Source organism: Penicillium hispanicum (assembly GCF_028827665.1).
Source record: "Penicillium hispanicum strain IBT 35686 chromosome Unknown utg000001l_segment0_segment0, whole genome shotgun sequence".
In the NCBI taxonomy this organism is placed as follows: Eukaryota; Fungi; Ascomycota; class Eurotiomycetes; order Eurotiales; family Aspergillaceae; genus Penicillium; species Penicillium hispanicum.
In genome coordinates this window covers 4091181-4111139 of record NW_026623193.1, presented here as the reverse complement: position 1 = coordinate 4111139, position 19959 = coordinate 4091181, and the positions used below count along the sequence as shown (strand labels likewise).

Sequence of the window (19959 nt, the reverse complement as noted above, 5' to 3'; positions counted from 1 at the left end):
AGACTCGTGCCCCTCTCCACATCCCACCGCCCGATGGAACACGAGCTAACCCGTTTGGGGCAACTGAACAGCCCTCCTTCCGCTCACCCTCTCCTTTCCTTCACCCCATCCTCGTCATCATCCTTCCGCCTGGTACGCCAGTTCTCGTCCTTGCGACTTCGTGTCGACTCTGCCGCCTTCACTTCTACACCCCCGTCTCCCCAGTCCTAGTGACGGGCCCGGTCTCGACAGGGGGGTTTCGACATCGCTCTTTATTCGGTGATTCGGCACGCCTGCCCGGCTGCAGCGTCATTCTCGACTGGAGAATAAAAAAAAAATTAACCAAGCCTTTCGTGTCCCATAGATTGGGTCTCATCGGCTGTCCGAAGTCAGAATCCCCCTTTTCACCTCGCCCACACTCTCCTAGTCGCCATCGCGGCAAAAAGTGGCGGCGCGTGCGGGAGATTCCGTCAGCTTGAACATATAGAACCTCGTTTCCTCGTCTTGACATACGCAGCAGACGCCTATCATATAAATCGCCAAATCGGCCATCCATTGCGACACAGAGGCGGTACCTGGCTCTTCCAGTTTCGGATTCCGACCGAACAACCCCGGCGCCGTGCAGCGCACCTTCTCTCCCCGGATTATCTCATTACGGGAAATTCATGATCGGCATCCCGTCGACTCGACGCTCGTCGCCCTTCCCGATCACGTATATCTATACATTCTCAGTCTGCTGCGCGGATCCTGACCTGAGCCTGGCTGGCCTGACTCACGTACTCGCTCGAGGCACCTGAACATGATCGACTCCGCTATGATGAGCGGCATTCCCGTCGCCGAGGACAACATCATCAACAGGCGTGGTGGTGAATCGATATATCAAAGTTGTGTCAACCTAAAACGGCGACTCTCGGAAGTCCCTAGCTTCGAGCCGTATCTACAAGAAATGGACGAGGAGGATCAAGCACGAGGAAATACGGACCCGGTCTCTTCGTTGTGGCAATGTCTGCGGAATGGCTACCCGTTGCTGAGCATTTACAATGCCTCGGGCCCCGACGAGGAATTGGCTGTTGACCCGGTGAAAGTGCCCGAGGCCAAGCGCCCCAAAGCAGCGACCTTCAAGTTCCTGCAAGCGTGCCTGCAAGACTTGGCATTCCCTCAGCAGGACTGCTTTTTGATCACCGATCTCTATGGCGAGAGTACGACTGGCTTCATTAAAGTGATCAAGATGGTGAACCGTGTGGTGGATATACTCGAGATGCAAGGCCAGCTCAAGCGGTCATCAGAAGTGACGAACGCACCGGTTGGCGCCCAGGGCACCGTGAAACTGACCAAGCGGGAACACATTCTGAAGGAGCTTTTGGAAACGGAGCGTGATTACGTCCATCATCTGCAGAATCTCCAGGCACTGAAGAAGGAATTAGAAGAGACCGGTGCTCTGACTGGTGACGCGAGTCATCAGATCTTCTTGAACCTCAACAACCTCCTAGACTTCGCGCAGCGCTTCCTGATTCGGATGGAGCAACACTATGCGTTGCCAGAGGAAATGCAAAACTGGGGACAACTCTTCTACACCCACGAAGATGCCTTCCGCCAATATGAGCCATTCATCGCAAATCAAATGCGCTGCGATGAAGTTTGTCTCAAGGAATGGGATAAGATCAAGGTGGCCCCGCGTCAATTAGATCTCCAGCAAATGGTCGCTCAGCCAAAAACGCTAAACGGTTTCTTCGTAAAGCCTTTCCAGCGGTTGACAAGATATCCACTCATGTTATCGGTATGTGACATCCCGTCTTCGATACATCATCTTGGCCGCACGACTAACCCGTCTTCTTCCCATAGGAACTGCGCAAGCAAACAGAAGACCAGCACCTTCAGGCCGAAATCACCCAGGCAATCGACACCATTCAGCATGTGCTTGACTCGGCGAATGAGGCCATCCACAAAGAGCACCTGGCTGCGGCAGTGGTGGATCTCTCGGAGCGAGTTGATGATTGGAAGTCCCTCAAGATGGATGCCTTCGGTGATCTGTTACGCTTCGGCACGTTTGCTGTGGTCAAAGGAGACAGTGGAAAGGATAGTGAGAGAGAGGTGTGTATCACTAGTGTTCCCCTTCTACTGATTCACCTGAGATGCCTTGTATAAAGGCCGTTATTTGATCTCTCTTTGCTGATCTGGAATCCTCAGTATCACATCTACCTATTCGAACGCATTCTCCTCTGCTGCAAAGATATCAACCCGAACAAGCAGAAGACCAAGCTCATGATGAACAAAGACAAACCAGGTCTCACAGCTAAAGGCAAAGCTCGTCTTCAGCTGAAGGGCCGAATCTACATGGCCAACGTCACGGATATTGTCTGCCTTCAGAAGCCTGGTAAGTCGCAAACAGATCGTGTATGACCGCGTAAAACTGTCGCTCTAACAACACTTGTAGGCCTTTACCGTATCCAAATTTTCTGGAAAGGTGACCCGGGCGTGGTCGACAATTTTATTATTCGTTACCAGAATGAAGATACCATGCGCACTTGGTATAAGGACATCGACACTCAGCGCACAATTCAATCAGAGCGACGGGTTCTTCGCCACACCGGCACCTCTGACAGCGAGTTTACATACATGGAAGGGATGGCCCACATGCCTAATCCCTATCAGCAGGAGTACGAAGTCGATGAGGCTGCCAAGGAAGGTACATTCTACTCGGAGTTCCCCATGAGCCGAAATGCCTCCAGCACTAGCCTGAGGACTCGATCCGCTACTGGAGGCAGCACCGGCTCTGTTCCCCACGCCAATAGCCGACCACGTTACGGGGTTACCGACCCGGCACTCTCTGTGCATACCCAATTTCAAGGTGCTGGCAACATGTCCCCAAGCGAACGGAACATGAGCTCTTACTTTTCGCCTACGGAAACCCCTTCCACTCGATCCAGCTCCCAGTCTACTGGATTTTCATTTGGCCGTCAAAACACCAACTCTACTAGCGCGTCCACGGCGTGGAATGAGGAGTCCAACCGCTATACCGCACCGGCTTTGTCTCGTGGAGCCTCCCGAGATGGTACCAACCCCAACGGATATTTCCCTCAGTCCAACGGACGTGGTGCCCAGCGCCCTTCTCTGCCTCCGCTCTCAGGATCGGGATCGCAAGGACCACCGTCTAACGGGACCGCCCAACGGATGCGCTCGGCCAGTAGCCCGGACATTCACCATCACAACAACGTTCCCCCGGAATCGCGTCGGTATATGGGAGTGCACACCATGCAGACTGTTGACAATGTTCCGGTGCCCCCAATTCCTGCCCATATGGCCAACATGAAAGCACCGGTCAGCCGCAGCCAAAATAATTCACCAACCAACAGCCAACTCCCTATCCGCACGCAGCTACACCATGTTAATCCTACGCACTTCACTGAGCCAGAGTATGACGAGATGCGAAACTCAGGTCAGGTCTCTGAGCAGGCGACTTCCCCCCTGTCGCAAGAGCCTGGTGGAGATCCCTTTATGCCGACTCAGTTGAAGGCTAAAGTGAATTTCGATGACAACTACGTCACGTTAGTGATCGCGACCAATATCTTGTTCCGGTCGTTGACGGACCGTGTGGATGCCAAGCTGGCACGATTCACGAACCGATCGATTGGTACCAAAACCGTTCGTCTGCGTTACCGCGATGAGGATGGCGATTATGTGACCATCGATAGTGACGAAGCAGTCCAGCTCGCGTTCATGGAATGGCGAGAGCAACACCGTGACATGCTCGCCAAGGGCTTGGTGGGCGAGATTCAGTTGTACTGCCAAGTGGTCGACTAGATGGGCCCTTTCCACTGTTTTCGAGCCCTCGTCTCCTTTTGTTGACTGCATCCTTTCTCTCTACGTGGGAAATTATCTATATGATCGGTTCCCGCCATCAAAGTTCCTTGCATCACCATGGCGCTTGTCTCACCCCGTCTCTTCCACCTTTGCTTTTTTTTCCATTTGGATTGGCTTCGATCTGTTACGCAGCCATCCTTGGAGATATCCCTCTTATTCCGTCCACCCCGTTTTCATTTGCACGACTACCTCTCGGTTGAGTGGACTTTGATGTGGTTGGGCTGTGGCGTCTCAGCGAGGGCATCTGCATAATGAATTTGAATGCGACATGAACGGTGTCGAGCAGAGGTGTGGTGAGATCTGTTTCATCTGCGCGATTCCTTTTTGATCCCTTTTTTTTCTCACGTCCCGTTCCCTCGGATTTCTTCTCCGCGGCGGGAGCGAATGATGACTGCCATCTATTGATCTACATGTTCTTCTCCGGATGTCCACGAACGTATGAAGCACCTTCCGTGATGTATGCATACTTGTTGTTTGGATTCTGTGCTTTCTGGGAGCCTGCATGCGGGCAGGGCCCAGTGATTTGGAAATCTTATCATTCTTGGCCCTTCTATTGATTGTGCTGCTTGGTGTTCTGTCATTTGCCAGCTTATACACCGAGCTCCGTAGGTGTGGCGTTACTGCCGATCGGGATGCCGGGTCATCGGAGACCATCTTGGCAGGGCTGAACTATAGAAGTATAGGTAGAAGCCATGTAAAGATATTGGCGGCCCTGGTCCTTCTCTGCTGTAGTACCGAGTGTTCACGGTTCCTAGCGCTGGCGCAGCCGCGATGCCCCTCCATTTCCTTACACCACGAAATCGCGCAGTGGACGAGTCATAGGTAGGTCCAAGCTGCTGGCAAATACGAGTTTGCAGTGTTGCGGCATTATTTCAAAACATGAAGCCTGGTGCCCGACTTGACGCCGCGCCCGATCTGCCCTGTTTCAATGCGGGAATTTCGGCGTCAAGCAGTCGGTGGTTTCGTCGAATCGCTGCCCGGCATTCAGGAACTCCAGGAACAGAGCCACCTCAGCGTTCTTTTAATAGTGGGAACCCGGACGTGGGAAATCGTTTCCTTCGGGCCCCCCTTTTCCCTCTTCTCTCTTATTATTCCTCGTCCGCTGCCAGAGTCGTCGCCGTCTTGGCTTGGATTACTTATATATACAGTCTTATCGATATTGAGGTGCTTCACCCCACTTCCACTCCCACCACGCAGCCACCACATAAGCGAAGCCAAGAATGTCCTTCTCCGGCCGTCGCGTTAGCATCCTGCGCCCCTCCAACCGGCGCTTCTCGACCAGCAAGGGGCTCTCCGAGAACGGTGCGTACCTCTGCTGCGCGGCAAGACTACCTGAACTAACCGCTCAATCTTCCAGAGCAACGCTCCGAGACTCACCGTCAGTTCCGTACTGCCCACGAAGGTCACCGACCCCACGCCGGTCTTGATGCCTCTCGTGCTTCCACCGGTGTTGTCTGGTGCACAGAACGGGCCTCCGAGCATGGCTACGCCGAAGACCCCTCTGGCTGGGCCAACCTAGGCCAGGGTGCCCCCGAGGCCGACGACGAGATCGAGGGAAGCTTCCCCCGCCCCACGACGATCCCCATGACCTCTGCTGCTCGGGAATATGGTCCGACCGCCGGTATCAAGCCGTTGCGCGCGGCTGTTGCACGTCTGTACAATGAGCACTACCGTCAAGGGAAGGAGAGTCAATACACCTGGGAGAATGTGTGCATTGTGCCTGGTGGTCGTGCGGGATTGATTCGAATTGCTGCCATTCTGGGCAACTCTTACCTCTCATTCCCTATTCCCGATTACTCTGCATACTCAGAGATGTTGACTCTGTTCAAGAACGTACGTCGTGCTCCCTGCAGGTGAATCAAGCTGCGTGGGCCTGTGCTGACAAGACTCCTGCGGCATAGATTGCTCCCATCCCCATCCCGCTGGCACAAGAGGACCACTACCACATCCACCCCAACAAGATCGCCGAAGAAATTGCTCGTGGCACCCAGGTGCTGCTGACCTCGAACCCTCGTAACCCTACGGGCCACTTCGTGGAGCACGACGAGTTGGCAGAGATCCAGGATATCTGCCGTGACCGCGCGACCCTGATCCTGGATGAGTTCTACGGCGGCTACAACTACACCACCGACTGCGATGGGTCTACCATCAGTGGTGCCACCAACGTCATCGACGTTAACCAGGATGGTTCGTTCTTTCTTTGCGCAGCTTGTGTTGATCACTCCGCCCGCTAACCATGATCCTCTAGACGTGCTCCTGATCGATGGTCTGACCAAGCGCTTCCGTCTGCCGGGCTGGCGTATCGCCTGGGTGGTCGGGCCCAAGGAATTCGTCGACGCACTCGGCTCTGCAGGTTCCTACCTGGATGGCGGCGCAAACGTGCCCTTCCAAGAAGCCGCGATCCCGATGCTGGAGCCCTCGCTCGTGCGCGCGGAGATGAAGGCCCTGCAGGTGCACTTCCGCGAGAAGCGCGACTACGTGCTGAAGCGGCTGTACGACATCGGCTTCCGCGTCCAGGACGTCCCGCAAGCCACCTTCTACATCTGGCTGGACCTCACTTCGCTGGACCCGCCTCTGCCGGAGGAGGCAAACATCTCCGACGGTCTGAACTTTTTCAACGCTCTGCTGACCGAGAAGGTCATTGTGGTGCCGGGTATCTTCTTCGATCTGAACCCCGCCAAGCGTCGTGATTTGTTCGATTCGCCTTGCCACCATTTCGTTCGCTTGAGCTACGGTCCCAAGATGGATGTGCTGAAGATGGGTCTGGATGGTATTGAGCGTGTGATCAACCGCGCCCGTGAGATGGGTCAGAAGAAGTGGGAGGATGAGGTTGCTATTCAGGATGATTAGATTATGATGACGATGATGATGATATATCAGTTTGACGCATTTAGATAGAGTGGTGTTGTTAGCTACACTGCTTTGGTTCACTTGGTTCATGTGTCGTGCTGAGTAAACTTGTCGGGCTGTGCCTGACGAGGGATTTAGCTGAACGAAGCGAAGCGTAATAGAAGGACTCTTGACAATTTGACACCTTTATCAACCATGACTTTACTCTATAGATTATTTGCCTAGGAGAAATCTCGTCCTTGGCAATGACCTTGGCCTTAGATGCACAAGGGATTCGTTAGACCGTACTGAGTGAATTGGACCTGTGACTTGGGATCAAATGGCTAATGCCTAGGGATATCCCGAGGTGTAATAGTGGAAGTGAAAGTGCCTCGATGGGAAATAGGTGCTGAGCTGAGAGCACATTGAATAGCACAAAAAGTGTCTTTCTAATCCCACAAAGCTTTCTTTATACATCGCATTCACATTTTCGTTAGAAGGCCACTCGATCACCCGAATCTGTGTATTGTTTTATTGTTATCCCGATTTGCTTTCTGATATGCAAGACTACCTTGACAAATTCGCTGCTCGAGCATGGTATCCATGACCAGCGGTCAATATCAACAGTCCTTTGAAGTTCGATCATTCTCCATATTTCCTCAAACGCGCTTAGAGCATACTAGCAAGTGCCCTGCGAACCTGCTGATCATATACTGGCCTACGAAGCAACGCTATCGAGTGTAAAACTCCTACACAAGATCAGCGCTGGCCAAGAAAACCACTCTCTTGCCTCTTATTACTACTTCTGCTTTAGGCAAGACCTAACACGGTATATGGCCACTCCAGTCCATACATATCAATTACTCCAAGGTCCTCGTATTCCGGTATCCATGGCTGAAATACGCCAGTTACAGACCACCAAGAGAGGGCGGATGATTTGCAACTAACTTGTAATTGGTAAAACAGTGAAGCCGGGATGTCCAATCATGCTCTCGTTAAGTCGCCTTTTCGTCTATATTTACCAGATTCAGCCTAGTGCATCTCGGAACCCAAGTGGGCTTGCAATCATCGCCGTACGGGATGTACCAGATACAAATCCAGAATATAATCGATACCTCTCCTGACTACGGGAGACTGTGGACCAGAATATCGAGCCAAGACCCGGTCGAGTTTGTCATCCCTCAACTTTGCCGACGAACTTTGCCGACGAGATGAACAAGCTGCTTTACTGGTCGCAACCATCGATTTTGACGACTGGGGGGACATTGTCTGCCACCCGGTGTACGGCAAGGGCGCGAGGTACTACTGATACCAACGACAGGAAGAAATGGCGGCACGCGATCACCACGCTACTTGGATGATCGATGGATCATTCTATATTACGCAAGGGTTTCGTGTACGGTGATGCTCACGCCCGGCAGGATCATTCTACCGTCCAGGCCAGTGGGGGCCTCGAGGAGATCGTGCAATGAGTTTCCGTATGGGGAACCGACATGCGCCGTACAGAAGAAGGTCTTTGTCCAGCACCGGCAGACTCACAGACAAGTGACCGTCGCGGAGCCTCTCATTGGCGCGACAATCAGGGGGAGGGAGGCTGCCATGTGGACGGCAGCAAAAAGAGAAAGAAAGCAGGAGCCGCACGTAAATTCCCACCCTTCTTCACCCTCTCTTCCTCCCGCATCCACCCAAACCGCCGAGGCCGTTTTCTTTCTTCCATCTCACCTGCATCTCGATCACGACCGGGTCACGAATGCCTTGATTCTATCCACGCCCATGCCCAATGCCACTGCCGAGAGTTTGGGTTCGGCCTGAGCCGCGCACAGAGCGGTGCCTCTGCTGTCCTCCCGTCAGACTGAATCTGGCTGCCGTCGGTGTCGATCGCTCGTATCCCAAGCCTGGCCTGTCTGATCCGGCTAGGAAGGGTCCCAGCTCCAGTTGCTCTGTTGTTTTGATCCGCGATGGCACTGCCCCAATCCCGGTCGAGAGTTGCCCCATCCCACAAAGCTTGTTTTGCCTTCTCGGCACGGCAAATAGGTCCCTGCGAGTCGGGACTGCGGGTGGTCCGTGAAGAGATGTCAGGTTGTACTGCAACTGAGTATCGACTTGAGTTACACACGGGCACGGGAGAATCGCGTTGCACTCCTCGGGATTTGCCTTTTTTCGTTCTCGTTCAGATCTGCTGCATGTGCTTCGTTCCCATTTCACTGTCCCATTCTCCGCGGGATTGCAGAAGAGAGCCAGATCGGCGAGTGTGGAAGCGCGCGAAAGTTAGACGGTCCTGACCCAAAGCCTTGGAAGCATTACAGAATCCAGGGACAATACCAGGTACCCAGGATGACCGTACGGCTCCATCGTTCCAGGTACCAGGATGCCAGCCTGGCCCCATGGCTGCGGGACCCGCTCTGGGAACCGTTGTTACATACTCCCGGTACTGTTACCCATTACCCATTCCACCCGCACCTACCACTTCCTGCAGCGTGCGCAACGTCTACGAGGCCCAAGCTCCTTTGGGAAGAGCTTGGGATTCGAGGGATCTTGCTCCATTTCATCACTGTCTGCGCCCCTTGCTGCACAGCTTCCGCAACCAAGGATTGGCCCGTCAGAAATGGGAGCTTTCACGGGTTAGCGCGATGCGAGTTGCATATCCAATATCCATTCCCACCGGCGACCACCTGTTGTGTGACGTTGTTGGATTGCAGGTCGATAGCGAGCGAACCCAGGACGAGAGACAACCACCCCACACCCGCTACGGGACGGTCCATGATCGGAGTCCGCCGTCGGCGCACAGCATGTGTTTTCCCCCCACCCCTGGTGTTGCTCTTGGTGACATCGAGGCAACGTGAACGACTCTTATCGGCCCCATGCGCCCCGCAGCGCGTCAACAGGCGACCAGAGTCTGGCGTCTCCTGTGCCGTCGACTCCGATGCGTCGCGTGTCGTGGATGTTCTGTGCTTTTCGGCCCCATGTTTTCATCGTTGCATCCACAAGGACCACGGCGCAAGGACGGCCCCTGGCGATGCCCATCCCCCTTCCTGCGTCTGATCCGCTAGTTATCGATACTTGCACATACTGGGAAATGGACTGCGAGAAGGAGGGAGGGACCCAGGAACCCCTGGAATCTATAAGAGGTTCTAAGAGCGTGCTGCCACAGCATTCGCCTGCAACTATACGGTCATTTGCAGCTTCCCCCATAACGTCTATTGCATGGGTCTATGTCGACGACTCAACTACATTTCAGAATCATGGGAACCACCAGAGCCAGTATAAAGTCCAGATATGGTCATCCCGATGCCGGGCCATGCGCAGGTCGAAATGAACGACGCGGACATGGATTAATCAGCTCTCGGATCGACGGGTGCCAGAATCACCAATGACGATAGATGTATTTCGCATACAACCAAGGCCACACATACTATCAGTCCATCCATCTATATATCCGACGACCCATCAAGCCCCATGGTACGCCTCGAATCCCAGGCAGGAAACCGTTTCGCTTGGGCGCTTAGCTGCTCGGTGGCCCCTCTCCCTGGCAGGCCGCGCAAATCATCCTCGGCCGCTGGGCAGGATTCGATCGCCCGAGATCGTGAGAAGACTAGCGTCGCATGCGATGGTCTATCTTAGTCACTAGCGTGTCCTTCGGCGAGTTCATACCCGTGGAAAGTATAGTGTCCGTCGATGGATTTCAGGGTGGGATTCCACGCCAGCGCGCCCGGTCGGATTGCTGGTGCAGAAATGGTGACCCTGGGGGCAATTCATCTATGGATGTATACTTGTTCGGTGATTACTCTGTGTTCTTAACTACCACTCGACCGATTGCTTCGGCGCAGATGAGACATCACCTTGGCACTTGGCATCTCTTCGAGGCGCCCGACTCATCACCACCTCGCCGTACATTGGTGGCCTTGCAGGGTCATTCATAGTTGCCAACGGACTACGGCTACTATATCCATGGCCACCACTTCGGCCGTTTGCCCGGCTGTGGTGAAACCACGCCAGGGGCGCTCCACCCGCTCCGCTGCCACTGACGATTCCTGCCAATGATCCTGTCCGGATCCTGGCCTCGCTTGTGGAGATTTTAGGAATCATCCATGGAAGAATCCGGATGCTCTCTGCTGACCTTATCTCACACCGTAAATTCGTTTGTCCTCTTCGGTCGGGGATATACCGATCATTTCCACATGATCGACTCGCGTCATTGGGTTCTCGCAACTGCAAGGTGGCAACATCGGAGGATTGTGCATATGACCCATCAGACTGGAAGATGATACCCGGGTGGAGTAGCCCGCGTATATCTTGGTCAATGTTAGTTAGTCTATGGATGGATATGGCTGATAGAATCCGGTATGTTGTAGTGGTAAACATTGCCGTCTTTCACACGGCAGCCGGGGTCGATTCCCCCTACCGGAGCGATCTCGATTTTTTAGCCCTGGTTATTGTGGCATTGCCAGCTCCATCTAGTGCAGCTCCCATCTATGGCCATACCTCCGCTTGTAAAATAACCACAAACTAAGATCCTGTCGTATGTTGCTCATAGAGGAACTCGGGTTCCTCGGGCCGCAGCGGCGAACAACCACGTACTTGGCCTACGTAACTAACTACGATGGTGCAATCAAATCATGACAGCGACGCCAACCAGTCAAGACTCAGATAGTCGGACAGGTTACTGAGCTAGGCCAGCAGTCGCGAGGCCCCCTGTTGTGATTTCCTCTGCAGCTCTCGCATCAGCTACCCAAACGAACAGGCCATCGAGGGGCGAAGACGAGGTTGTAAATAGACGATCGATCGCAGCTCAGGCCTCTACTTACTCCCAGTAACCGCGGATGTGGGGATTAGCCCATCGTCCACTGCATTCAGCCTCAGCCGCGACACTCAGATCCCCCAGACACAACAATAAGACCGGCCGTCGCGACTTGCACGTATTCTGATGTTGTGGCAATCCGTCTCCGCACCCGGTGTCCGTAGCCGGCGTGCACTTACGGGGGTGTAAATCGCTACGCGTTGCTGTTGCTCCTATCCGATACATAGTTACATTCCAGCCACACCAGTGCCACATAGTAGCCGTGGTTTCCGATCTTTCACCCGCTTCTATAGGCATAGAGATACCCACCTACTCACCACCGCTACTACGTTTCACCACGCTAGACCCTCACCACGCATGTATATTGCTGTTACATATAGCAACCCCAGCTCTGGCCCCAGCCCCCGACGACCTTCTGGGCACTCCGGCCAAGCCTGACTAGATCGCGCATCCTCAAGGCCCAGACAACCCCATGGAATGGATCTGCGGCCGCGCAGCGGAGGGCGAAGTGTACACATAGGATACACCAGTACCTCATCGATCCACTGGATAGTGATTATCATTAATAATATGTAATAACAGGTGCATACGGTGTGGACTTTGGCCCGCGGAGACTCTCGACCAGAAACCTGGAGACTCCGCATTTCGCCACGGAAACTAGACCCGTTTCTGGCCTCGGCCAGGATTCGGGCTGGGATGTCGTTGGTCTTTTCTGTCCTATGTAACCTTGGGAGGACATCTACTCGGAGTGGTCGCTAGCCGGGGCAATACGCTACGCCCGGAAACACCCTGGCGGAGTAAACAAAGAGTACAGTACGAATTCGCCATTAGCCAAGCCATATACACTTTTAAGAACTAACCACTGATGTCCATACTTTGATCTATGGAAGACAAGAATCATCCATAAAACAGACCACCTCCACCGGCTCGCTTCACCCCGGAAACCTTTCCCAGCCGCGCCCGCCGCACCGGCGCAGTCGCAGATCGCCCAAAACCGGTTCTGGGCTCTCCTTTCCACCCCTGTCTAGTGCCTACTGGGGATCCCGGTATAGTCTACTACGGACGAGCCTATAGGGGGCGTGTTTGACTACCGAGATAGGAAAAGGTACAACCATCGATATTAGGATGGAGCTTTCCTCTCGCGATTTTTAATTTGATTTCTATTTCCGCCTCTCGGTCTCCGTGGACTAGCCAATAATTATCCTCTTTAGTCTATACAACGAAGTATAGTTGGTTACCATCGCGCAGCCCTGTCTCACCGCTGCGAGGAGTGGCTTGAAAAGATTGCCACGAGTCGGAGGGCGTCCATCCAGAGGGCAAATGAAGCAGATGTTTCGTATGGCCTAGTCACCAAGACATCTTGGCTGTCCGATTACGACATCGATGGCACCTCTCCGATCGTGATATGCCGAGCCATCGCGACCCTCCCACGCGTGCATGTCAGTGGCGATCCAATCCGGGTCGATGAGGATGAGACTGGTGGTTGCATTCTGGTATACAGTACATGCTACCATCCATGGAGAGGTACATCCCGATGTATAGTAGTCATCGCGTCGGTCGACCTGACTCAGTCTCGGTATCTCAAGCATTTCCAACTTGGGCGCACCGGCCCACGTTAATCTGGGAGATTCGGCTCGACCGAGTCAGTAGACGCGGTGGACGCCATGCTAGTTTTATTACATCTAGATTCCTTCCTGGTGGATTGGGGTCCGGGGCGCTGCATATCGAGTTAACAGGCCTTTCGCCCGCGCAGTAAATAGTGTTGGCGCACTACGACCCTACACCTCTGATCCACGCATCTATAGACAGGAACTCGGCTCGACTCGAATCCACATCCCCATCCGATCCGAATCTGCCGTCGAGCCACACTGGCGATCTGGACGCAGTCGACACCCATCCCCGCGATCATCCGATTCGAAGCGACAAAGAAAATAGGCGTCCCGCGGCGTAGACTGTCTACGGCGTCTTCGCCCATGTACGCGAATGCCAGGCTTCGGGGCTGATTGGCTGGATGAGCTCCTTGGCCTGGCTCTGGTGGATTCCCGGAGCGACATGGGGCACCCGTCGCGCCACGAGTCATGCACGCCATCCTTGCATTCCTCGGATCGCAGAGTTATCGGAAGGTGCATGGCGCGAGATGGAATCTGGACGCCTGCGGGTGGAGTGCGTATACGCAGTCGCGACGAGTTCTGAGTTCAGATCCTTCTTTTCTTTTTCGGTTCTCTGGCGGATAAGAATGCTCCGTTGCGGTTCGTGCTTACATATATGGCGGGTTCGACGTTTCTAGTGTCGTTCTTAGTCGTGGGAGATTGGGGCTGAATGCGCCATCCCAGCCAATCGCCGACGACTGGGCCACTACCTAACTGGGTCGCCAGAGGGGCCCATCGGACCGGGATCCTGCGCCAGGATAGCGATAACATCCAGCAGTCAGAGCAATATGGCATTCGAAAGTCGAGAAGAGCATTTTGCGCCGACCGACTTCGCATCCGCCTAGGACTTGGCTGAACTGAGCCCTGATCGGCAGGATGCGCTCGTAAGGCTCAGCAAGGATGCGATAATCTATGGGGCCGCCAAGGATCGGCTGAGGATGGAAGCCCGTATTGCAAGAGAGTGCATTCTTTGATGCGAAGTTCATTCAAGGTGGGAGATTCTTCATTCCTCGTAGCCGTGACAGGAAAGGGGGAAAAAAGAAACGAAGAAAGAGCCCCAATAAACTGAGTAACACATCTCCTGTCAGGTATCAAGAGCACAGACCTAGCTTTAAAGATAAGATAAGACAAAATTGGGGAATAAAAGAGAGTTCAGAAAGATAAATATGCCGGTGGTCAATCGAACAGAGAAGAAAAGAGAGAAGAAAAAAAACGCCTGTCCTCTCCTTTTAAACGAGACACGGAGACCAGAAGGAGAACAACACCTGAATAAGGGGGAATCCAGTAGAGCGCCCAGGAGCCATCCCACAAGCCGGGGACACCGCAAACACAAGTAGAACAAAGCAGTGGCAAAACGCGTATAACACGAACAATGCGAGGTTCACCGGTCTCGAAAGGTGAGGGGAATCGGAAGATAGAAAAGTCGTGACGGGCATCAATCGCACATGGTTTCCTCTAAGCGGAGTCTTGTCTCAACCTACGCCCAGAAAGCCCCAGTCAGTCCCCTCCGGCTGGTTCAAAATCCGGGTTGGGGGTTTGTACTGGAAATTGGGATGGTATCCAACCATCATTGGCGGGCCATCAGCTCCCAGATGGCCTGGGAAGGACGGTTGGTGGTACTCGGGCGGCAAATAGTTTGTGCGGGGATTGGGGTCGTAGCGCTGCTGCATCATCTGCAGATATTGCTGGTGCTGCTGTTGCTGGTGCTGGTGCTGGTGCTGGTGCTGCTGCGGGTGCGCCTGGGGGTGGTGGTGGTGGTGATGTGGTGGCGGCGCATGCGGCTGGGGGGCATGGGGCATGTTCATCGGCGAGGAGACGGGTACGCTCTGCGTCACGATCGGCGGCGCGGCCTCGTGCACGGGTACTGAGCCCATCGGCACGCTCTGCGGGGAGTAAAACTCGTGGTTCGGGGTCGCGGATTGCGGGTAGTAGGGCTGCTGCGCCAGGAGGTACTGGTCGTTGCCGTTGGGAATCGAGACCGTCACCGGCGGGGGATGGTGTTGGTAGGAGTGCTCCGAGGTGGCGTCTTCCGAGGATGGACGGGTCAGGGAGCCCGGCGGGTGGGAGCGGTGTTGGTGTTTGGTAAGCGTGGTCTTGCGACAGAAACTACGGCCCCAAAAGGATCGAGTCAGCTTGTTTGATCTGGCGCGACGCTTGCAACCGACTGCCTTACCTGCGTTCGCAAGTGGGTTCTTGACAGATATAGGGTCGCTTGCCCGTGTGAATTCTCCGATGGCGAGCTAGACTGGAAGACTATCGTCCGGGTGAGCGACTTGGCCGAGGGAGCAGCGAGGTTGTGAGATTAGGATCGAGAGAGCTTACATCCGAAAAGGCTTTCTGGCAGCCCTCATGGTCACAGACATGCGGCTTCTCGCCGGTATGAGTCCGCGAATGCACGGTCAGAGCACTGCGCTGGATGAAGCTCTTGTTGCAGTCCTTGACCGTGCAGTGGTAGGGTCGTTCATTGGTGTGGATGCGGTAATGGCGACAGAGATCGGACTTGCGATTAAAGGACTGCAAGGCGACATCAGATCAAATCGCGTGGGAGAAGGGGAATGATAGTAGGGACGCAAGCGCACCTTGCCACAATGTTCCCAGGAGCAGTTGAAATCGCGCCCACTGCCAGGTGCCATGGCGGATAGTTCACCGAGCAGTCACGGTGGGGAAGCGGGTCGCGCGCGGTGTCAGGGTGCCGTCGAGATAAGAACAGCAATGGAAGGAAAGGGGAAGGGGAGGGAAAAAACGAAGAGCAGGAGGAAGAGGAAGGGAGGTCAGCGCATGCGAGGCGCAAAGAAAGATGAGCCGGGATAGACCTAGTCAGGCCGAATGAAGAGCAGGCGGGCGGGTTAGGCAAGCCCGGAGCATAATCGAGAGGCAATATAAAGGGAGGAAATGCCGGACGAGGAGAGTGGGGGGGAAGCAGATGATAAACGATAGAAGAAAAGAGGGGGGGAGGAGTTCAAGGGACAGACCAGACTGGACTGAGGCATGAGAAAGCCACTTTGGGAAGGGAAATAACGGTGCCCGTATGATTGATTTAATTTTAGGAGTACCGGCTACTCCAGTCTACAGCAGAGACGCAGCCAAGTACTCATCTCGAGTGATTATTTATTATCATACTAGATGCGTATTACTGTTACTATTCTTTCGGACCTTTCCACCCCAGAGATCCATCCGACATGTACCTCATCATGTATCCCGATAGTGTGTATCCACCGTCATTACGCCAGGCCCCGCCTGTCAAGGATTCCATGGTAAAAAAGGGGGTACCACGTCGGAAGACATACCGGCATACGGGTATGACTGTATGCCTGTATCCATGTAATGATGGGTAATACCGATCGAGAAAGCAGAGGTATTTTTAGCAGATCCCGCTGATAGGCCTATTCTTTTCTCCTGCTCCCCTCCCTCTTCCCTCTTTCCTCTCCCCTTTCTGTCAGGTTCGGTTGGCAACTGAACCTACGGACGTCCGGGTGGTGGGAAACCAAGCGACCTAGGGCCATGTTCCCTCGACATCCCAATGGCCGTGAAATTGCGATTGCCTGCGTCAACCCACCAAGGAGAAAAAGAACCACCAACCCCCACATTCTGATTGACCCAGCCGAGTAACTCAACCTGGTTCAGCGGCCCACGGTGGGCCAACCCGAAGTGCCCAGTCCACTAGCGTTGTGTACGGCCTAGTGTCGTGCCCCTAGGGGTTGTGGGCGAGACGTACCGGTGGGCACAGGACATCCTACGCCGAGAGTCACCCTAGTGCGTGGGGATATACGAGGTGCGTAATTACCCCGTCATGGCGCGAGAATAAAGTTAGACAGCCGTCGGTGGGATCTGAAACTGCGCCTCCCTAGATGCGCAATTCCCGATTATTTGGGATGTGCACTTGGTAGCGTGGAGATGGGGAAAGCTGAATGGAAAAAGAAAAGGAAAAAGCAGTCGAAAAAAAGTCAAGTGGGATACCCCGGGGCCATGAATGGCAAGTGTGGGATCCACGCGGGAAACGATTACCGCCCAAGATATGATTCCTTCCTTTTGCACATCGCTTGCCCGTTCGGTGAGCCTGAACAGGGTCTGGATCCTCTCTTTCATAGTGAGCCTCTCTGCTTGGCTGCCGGAGACGAGCCACAGTCGGCAGACAAAAGCAAAAAGAAAAAGCCAAACGACATCACCGCCAAAGAGGGAGTTCGCCCAGGCCATGATATCATTGCTAGCCGGGTAACTAGTTCATGACAAGTCGGGAATGCGGCCACTCATCGCTCACCGTCATCTGTGATGGAAAGCAAGGCCAAGCCACCCTAGACGCGACCGAGCTTCTCCGGACGATGATTATGCCACTTCCTCACTACACCCTAAGAGCAACGAGAGCGCCAGCCGGGCATGGCTTGGCTCCCAACGACGATCCCCCGAAGAGAAGGCGACGAAGAAACATCCCGACTAAGTTGCTAGCGTGCAGATACCGTCGACTGGAATGGAAGAGGGTCCAGATGCATCAACAAATCCAGACACTGCCCCATTGATTCTCCGCACCCCCGCTAGAGAAACGGTCAAATGGACGACCATTACGAGTTGCAATACAGCAGGTTGCGGGAAAATCCCTCCAGCAAGGGATGATGCTCATGACGCGGCGTCGCTCTTCTACAGCTCACGCGGAACTTGGTAGGGTCCTTGATGGGAATGACAAGCCTGTTGGAGCCGAAAAGGATCTCGCAATCATGGCTGTGAAGGTCCACGCTCGTTTCAGCCTCACCGAGTCATTCACTTGGACTTTCTAGGGCTTCTACCAAAATGGGACTCGATGGAGAACTAGAGAGAAAAAGAAATCACCAGAGAAATAAGGACTGCCCCGGCATGAGTAGTATTGGGGACAAAGGCGCACCATATCTCCTCAAACGTCAACAACTACGAAACCCAAACCTCCAGCTTGACCCCTCAACCGGCCCCAAACCAGGCGATCTGACATGCCATGAAGCCTACTTCCAGATCCAGCAAAGTAGACTAGCAGACAAGGGATCTGGTGTCTGATAGACTTTGTGTTATATGCCGCCCGCGACTCTGATTCGCCGACAGTGGCAGAAGGAAAACAACAGAAACCACAGCGGCGGGCCAGTCGTCATATGCGTCGAGTAGGGGCTTCTTCACCGTCTGGACACCCCGTGAGATGAGCGCGGGTCGATCTTCGTGTTATCGGTATCTGTGTCTGTATTTTTGCTCTTTACAGGCAGGTCAATCTGGAGCGATTGTCGTCTTGGTTCTGCTTGCCGCCACGTTCAAGGTTTGGATGAAATCAGGCAGAAACTTATGCATGGGACTTTCGGTGTCTGAAGTGTCGGTGGCAATGATGGATGTGGAAGGTGAGTAACACGCCCGTCTGTGCTGAGTTGAACTATACAACGTCTTCACGGGCATCGGTTGGCCTTGGTCGACCGTCAACGGCGTCACTCCCTCTTGTTGCACAGTATGGAGATCCCTCAAGAGGCGTTGATCGGCTCCGCCACTCGAAGGGGAAAAGAGAGAAAGAGGGCATGACCGTTGAGGATCTCGGAACGCATGGTGAAGTACGATGCGCATCTAGAGGCAAGGAACTGAGGCACCTCGGTGGCATCTGCTCCTGAACGTGGGTCTCCACCGGCGCAATCTTAATCACAGCGATCCTCTGATCCTCTCAACCTTAAAAACTGCTCCTCAAGAGCCGTCACGCCTGAACGGGGCCCGAGAACAAGCCATAAGCAATCAGTCCGAACGGAAACCAGCTCCTTGAGAACAAGAAGTGAAACAAAAGCAATCACCGGGGGGCGTTCCAAGATCGGCAAGCGCTGACTTTTTTTTTTGCTTCCTAAGAGCTTCTCATGCGGGATTCATAATCGGCGCTATCATGTCGGGTTAGTATGCGGATTACAGTTGGAAGGCGTCAGATCAACGGTCCAATGGCATACCAACTATCGCCCGAGATGCATGCTCACTGGCTCTTGAAACTGCAGGGAAGCATCTGTCTCGATAGCTGGTGCCCTGCAAATGACCCGCCTCAATGGGTAACTATCGACATTGCCCACCTCAGCCATCGGCGTAATCGCGCGTCGTGTCGGCGGTATGCAAAGACAGAAAAAAAAGAAGATCAACAGCGCCACTAGACACGCGACGAGTGGAGCTCCCTTGCTAACTTGCGACGATTCTACCATCGACGGCTCCCCTTGGCCCTTCTTATCCCGACGGAGAAGAATGGGTCTCAGAGTTTCTCCGGCCCTTCCATCCACGCTACGGAGAGAATACCCGTTCAGCGGAAGAGCGTTCTGGCGGTTTCAGTGAGCCCTGCTCCAAGGTCGGAAGGATATATTTTACGATTATCAAATGAACTCATGAGGCGGCCTGCTTACTCCGTCCGGCTACTGTATAGAGCAAGTATACAACTCGGTATGGTACATCCATCTAGGGCTCTCCCCATGAACCTGGTCATCGGATCAGAAAAGAAGCTCATTATTGCATTGGAAGAAGGATCCGCATCCGGTGTTGCTAGGACTCTCATTTGCGGATTGGATTGTAGATACCAAGGACATTTCGCCCCAAGTTTTATCTCCAGCCGAGAGACGCTCGTATACTTCGCATCACAGGCAAGATTGTGATAACAGGTGCATGAATCGGCCGACTTCCCTCTCCCTCTTCCTCGTTCATCGTACAGCTACCCCGCAATTTCAAAAACATAGAATACGCAGATGATGCAATCCGTTCCAACTTGGCGTGCGGCTGAGCCCGTTCTCGCGGGAGTTCCATGGCCCTCGGCCCCTCGGCTCGAGCAGTAGGATGCGGAGAACGGTCGATGGGATGTGAGTCCCAGTACTATCCCGATATGGT

General features: G+C 54.0%; 4 protein-coding genes across 4 annotated transcripts; 3 read left to right on the top strand and 1 right to left on the bottom strand.

Annotated features, from left to right (window-relative positions):
• Positions 1-778: 778 nt before the first annotated feature.
• Positions 779-3780, top strand: N7459_001535 (Rho family guanine nucleotide exchange factor CDC24; the record flags this gene model as incomplete). Its single annotated transcript, XM_056940720.1, has 4 exons — positions 779-1756; positions 1822-2070; positions 2167-2353; positions 2414-3780. The coding sequence occupies 4 exons, from the start codon at positions 779-781 to the stop codon at positions 3778-3780; spliced, it is 2781 nt and encodes a 926-aa protein (XP_056805000.1).
• A 1280-nt stretch (positions 3781-5060) lies between these two features.
• Positions 5061-6690, top strand: N7459_001534 (pyridoxal phosphate-dependent aminotransferase; the record flags this gene model as incomplete). The annotated part of the gene is made up of 4 exons (XM_056940719.1): positions 5061-5142; positions 5198-5673; positions 5742-6027; positions 6089-6690. 4 exons carry the CDS (start codon positions 5061-5063, stop codon positions 6688-6690), a joined length of 1446 nt encoding a protein of 481 aa, XP_056804999.1.
• Positions 6691-9053: 2363 nt separating this feature from the next.
• On the top strand, positions 9054-9512 carry N7459_001533 (uncharacterized protein; the record flags this gene model as incomplete). The annotated part of the gene is made up of 1 exon (XM_056940718.1): positions 9054-9512. The coding sequence occupies one exon, from the start codon at positions 9054-9056 to the stop codon at positions 9510-9512; it is 459 nt and encodes a 152-aa protein (XP_056804998.1).
• A 5076-nt stretch (positions 9513-14588) lies between these two features.
• On the bottom strand, positions 14589-15749 carry N7459_001532 (putative C2H2 finger domain protein; the record flags this gene model as incomplete). The annotated part of the gene is made up of 4 exons (XM_056940717.1): positions 14589-15222; positions 15290-15369; positions 15439-15630; positions 15696-15749. 4 exons carry the CDS (start codon positions 15747-15749, stop codon positions 14589-14591), a joined length of 960 nt encoding a protein of 319 aa, XP_056804997.1.
• Positions 15750-19959: the final 4210 nt, after the last annotated feature.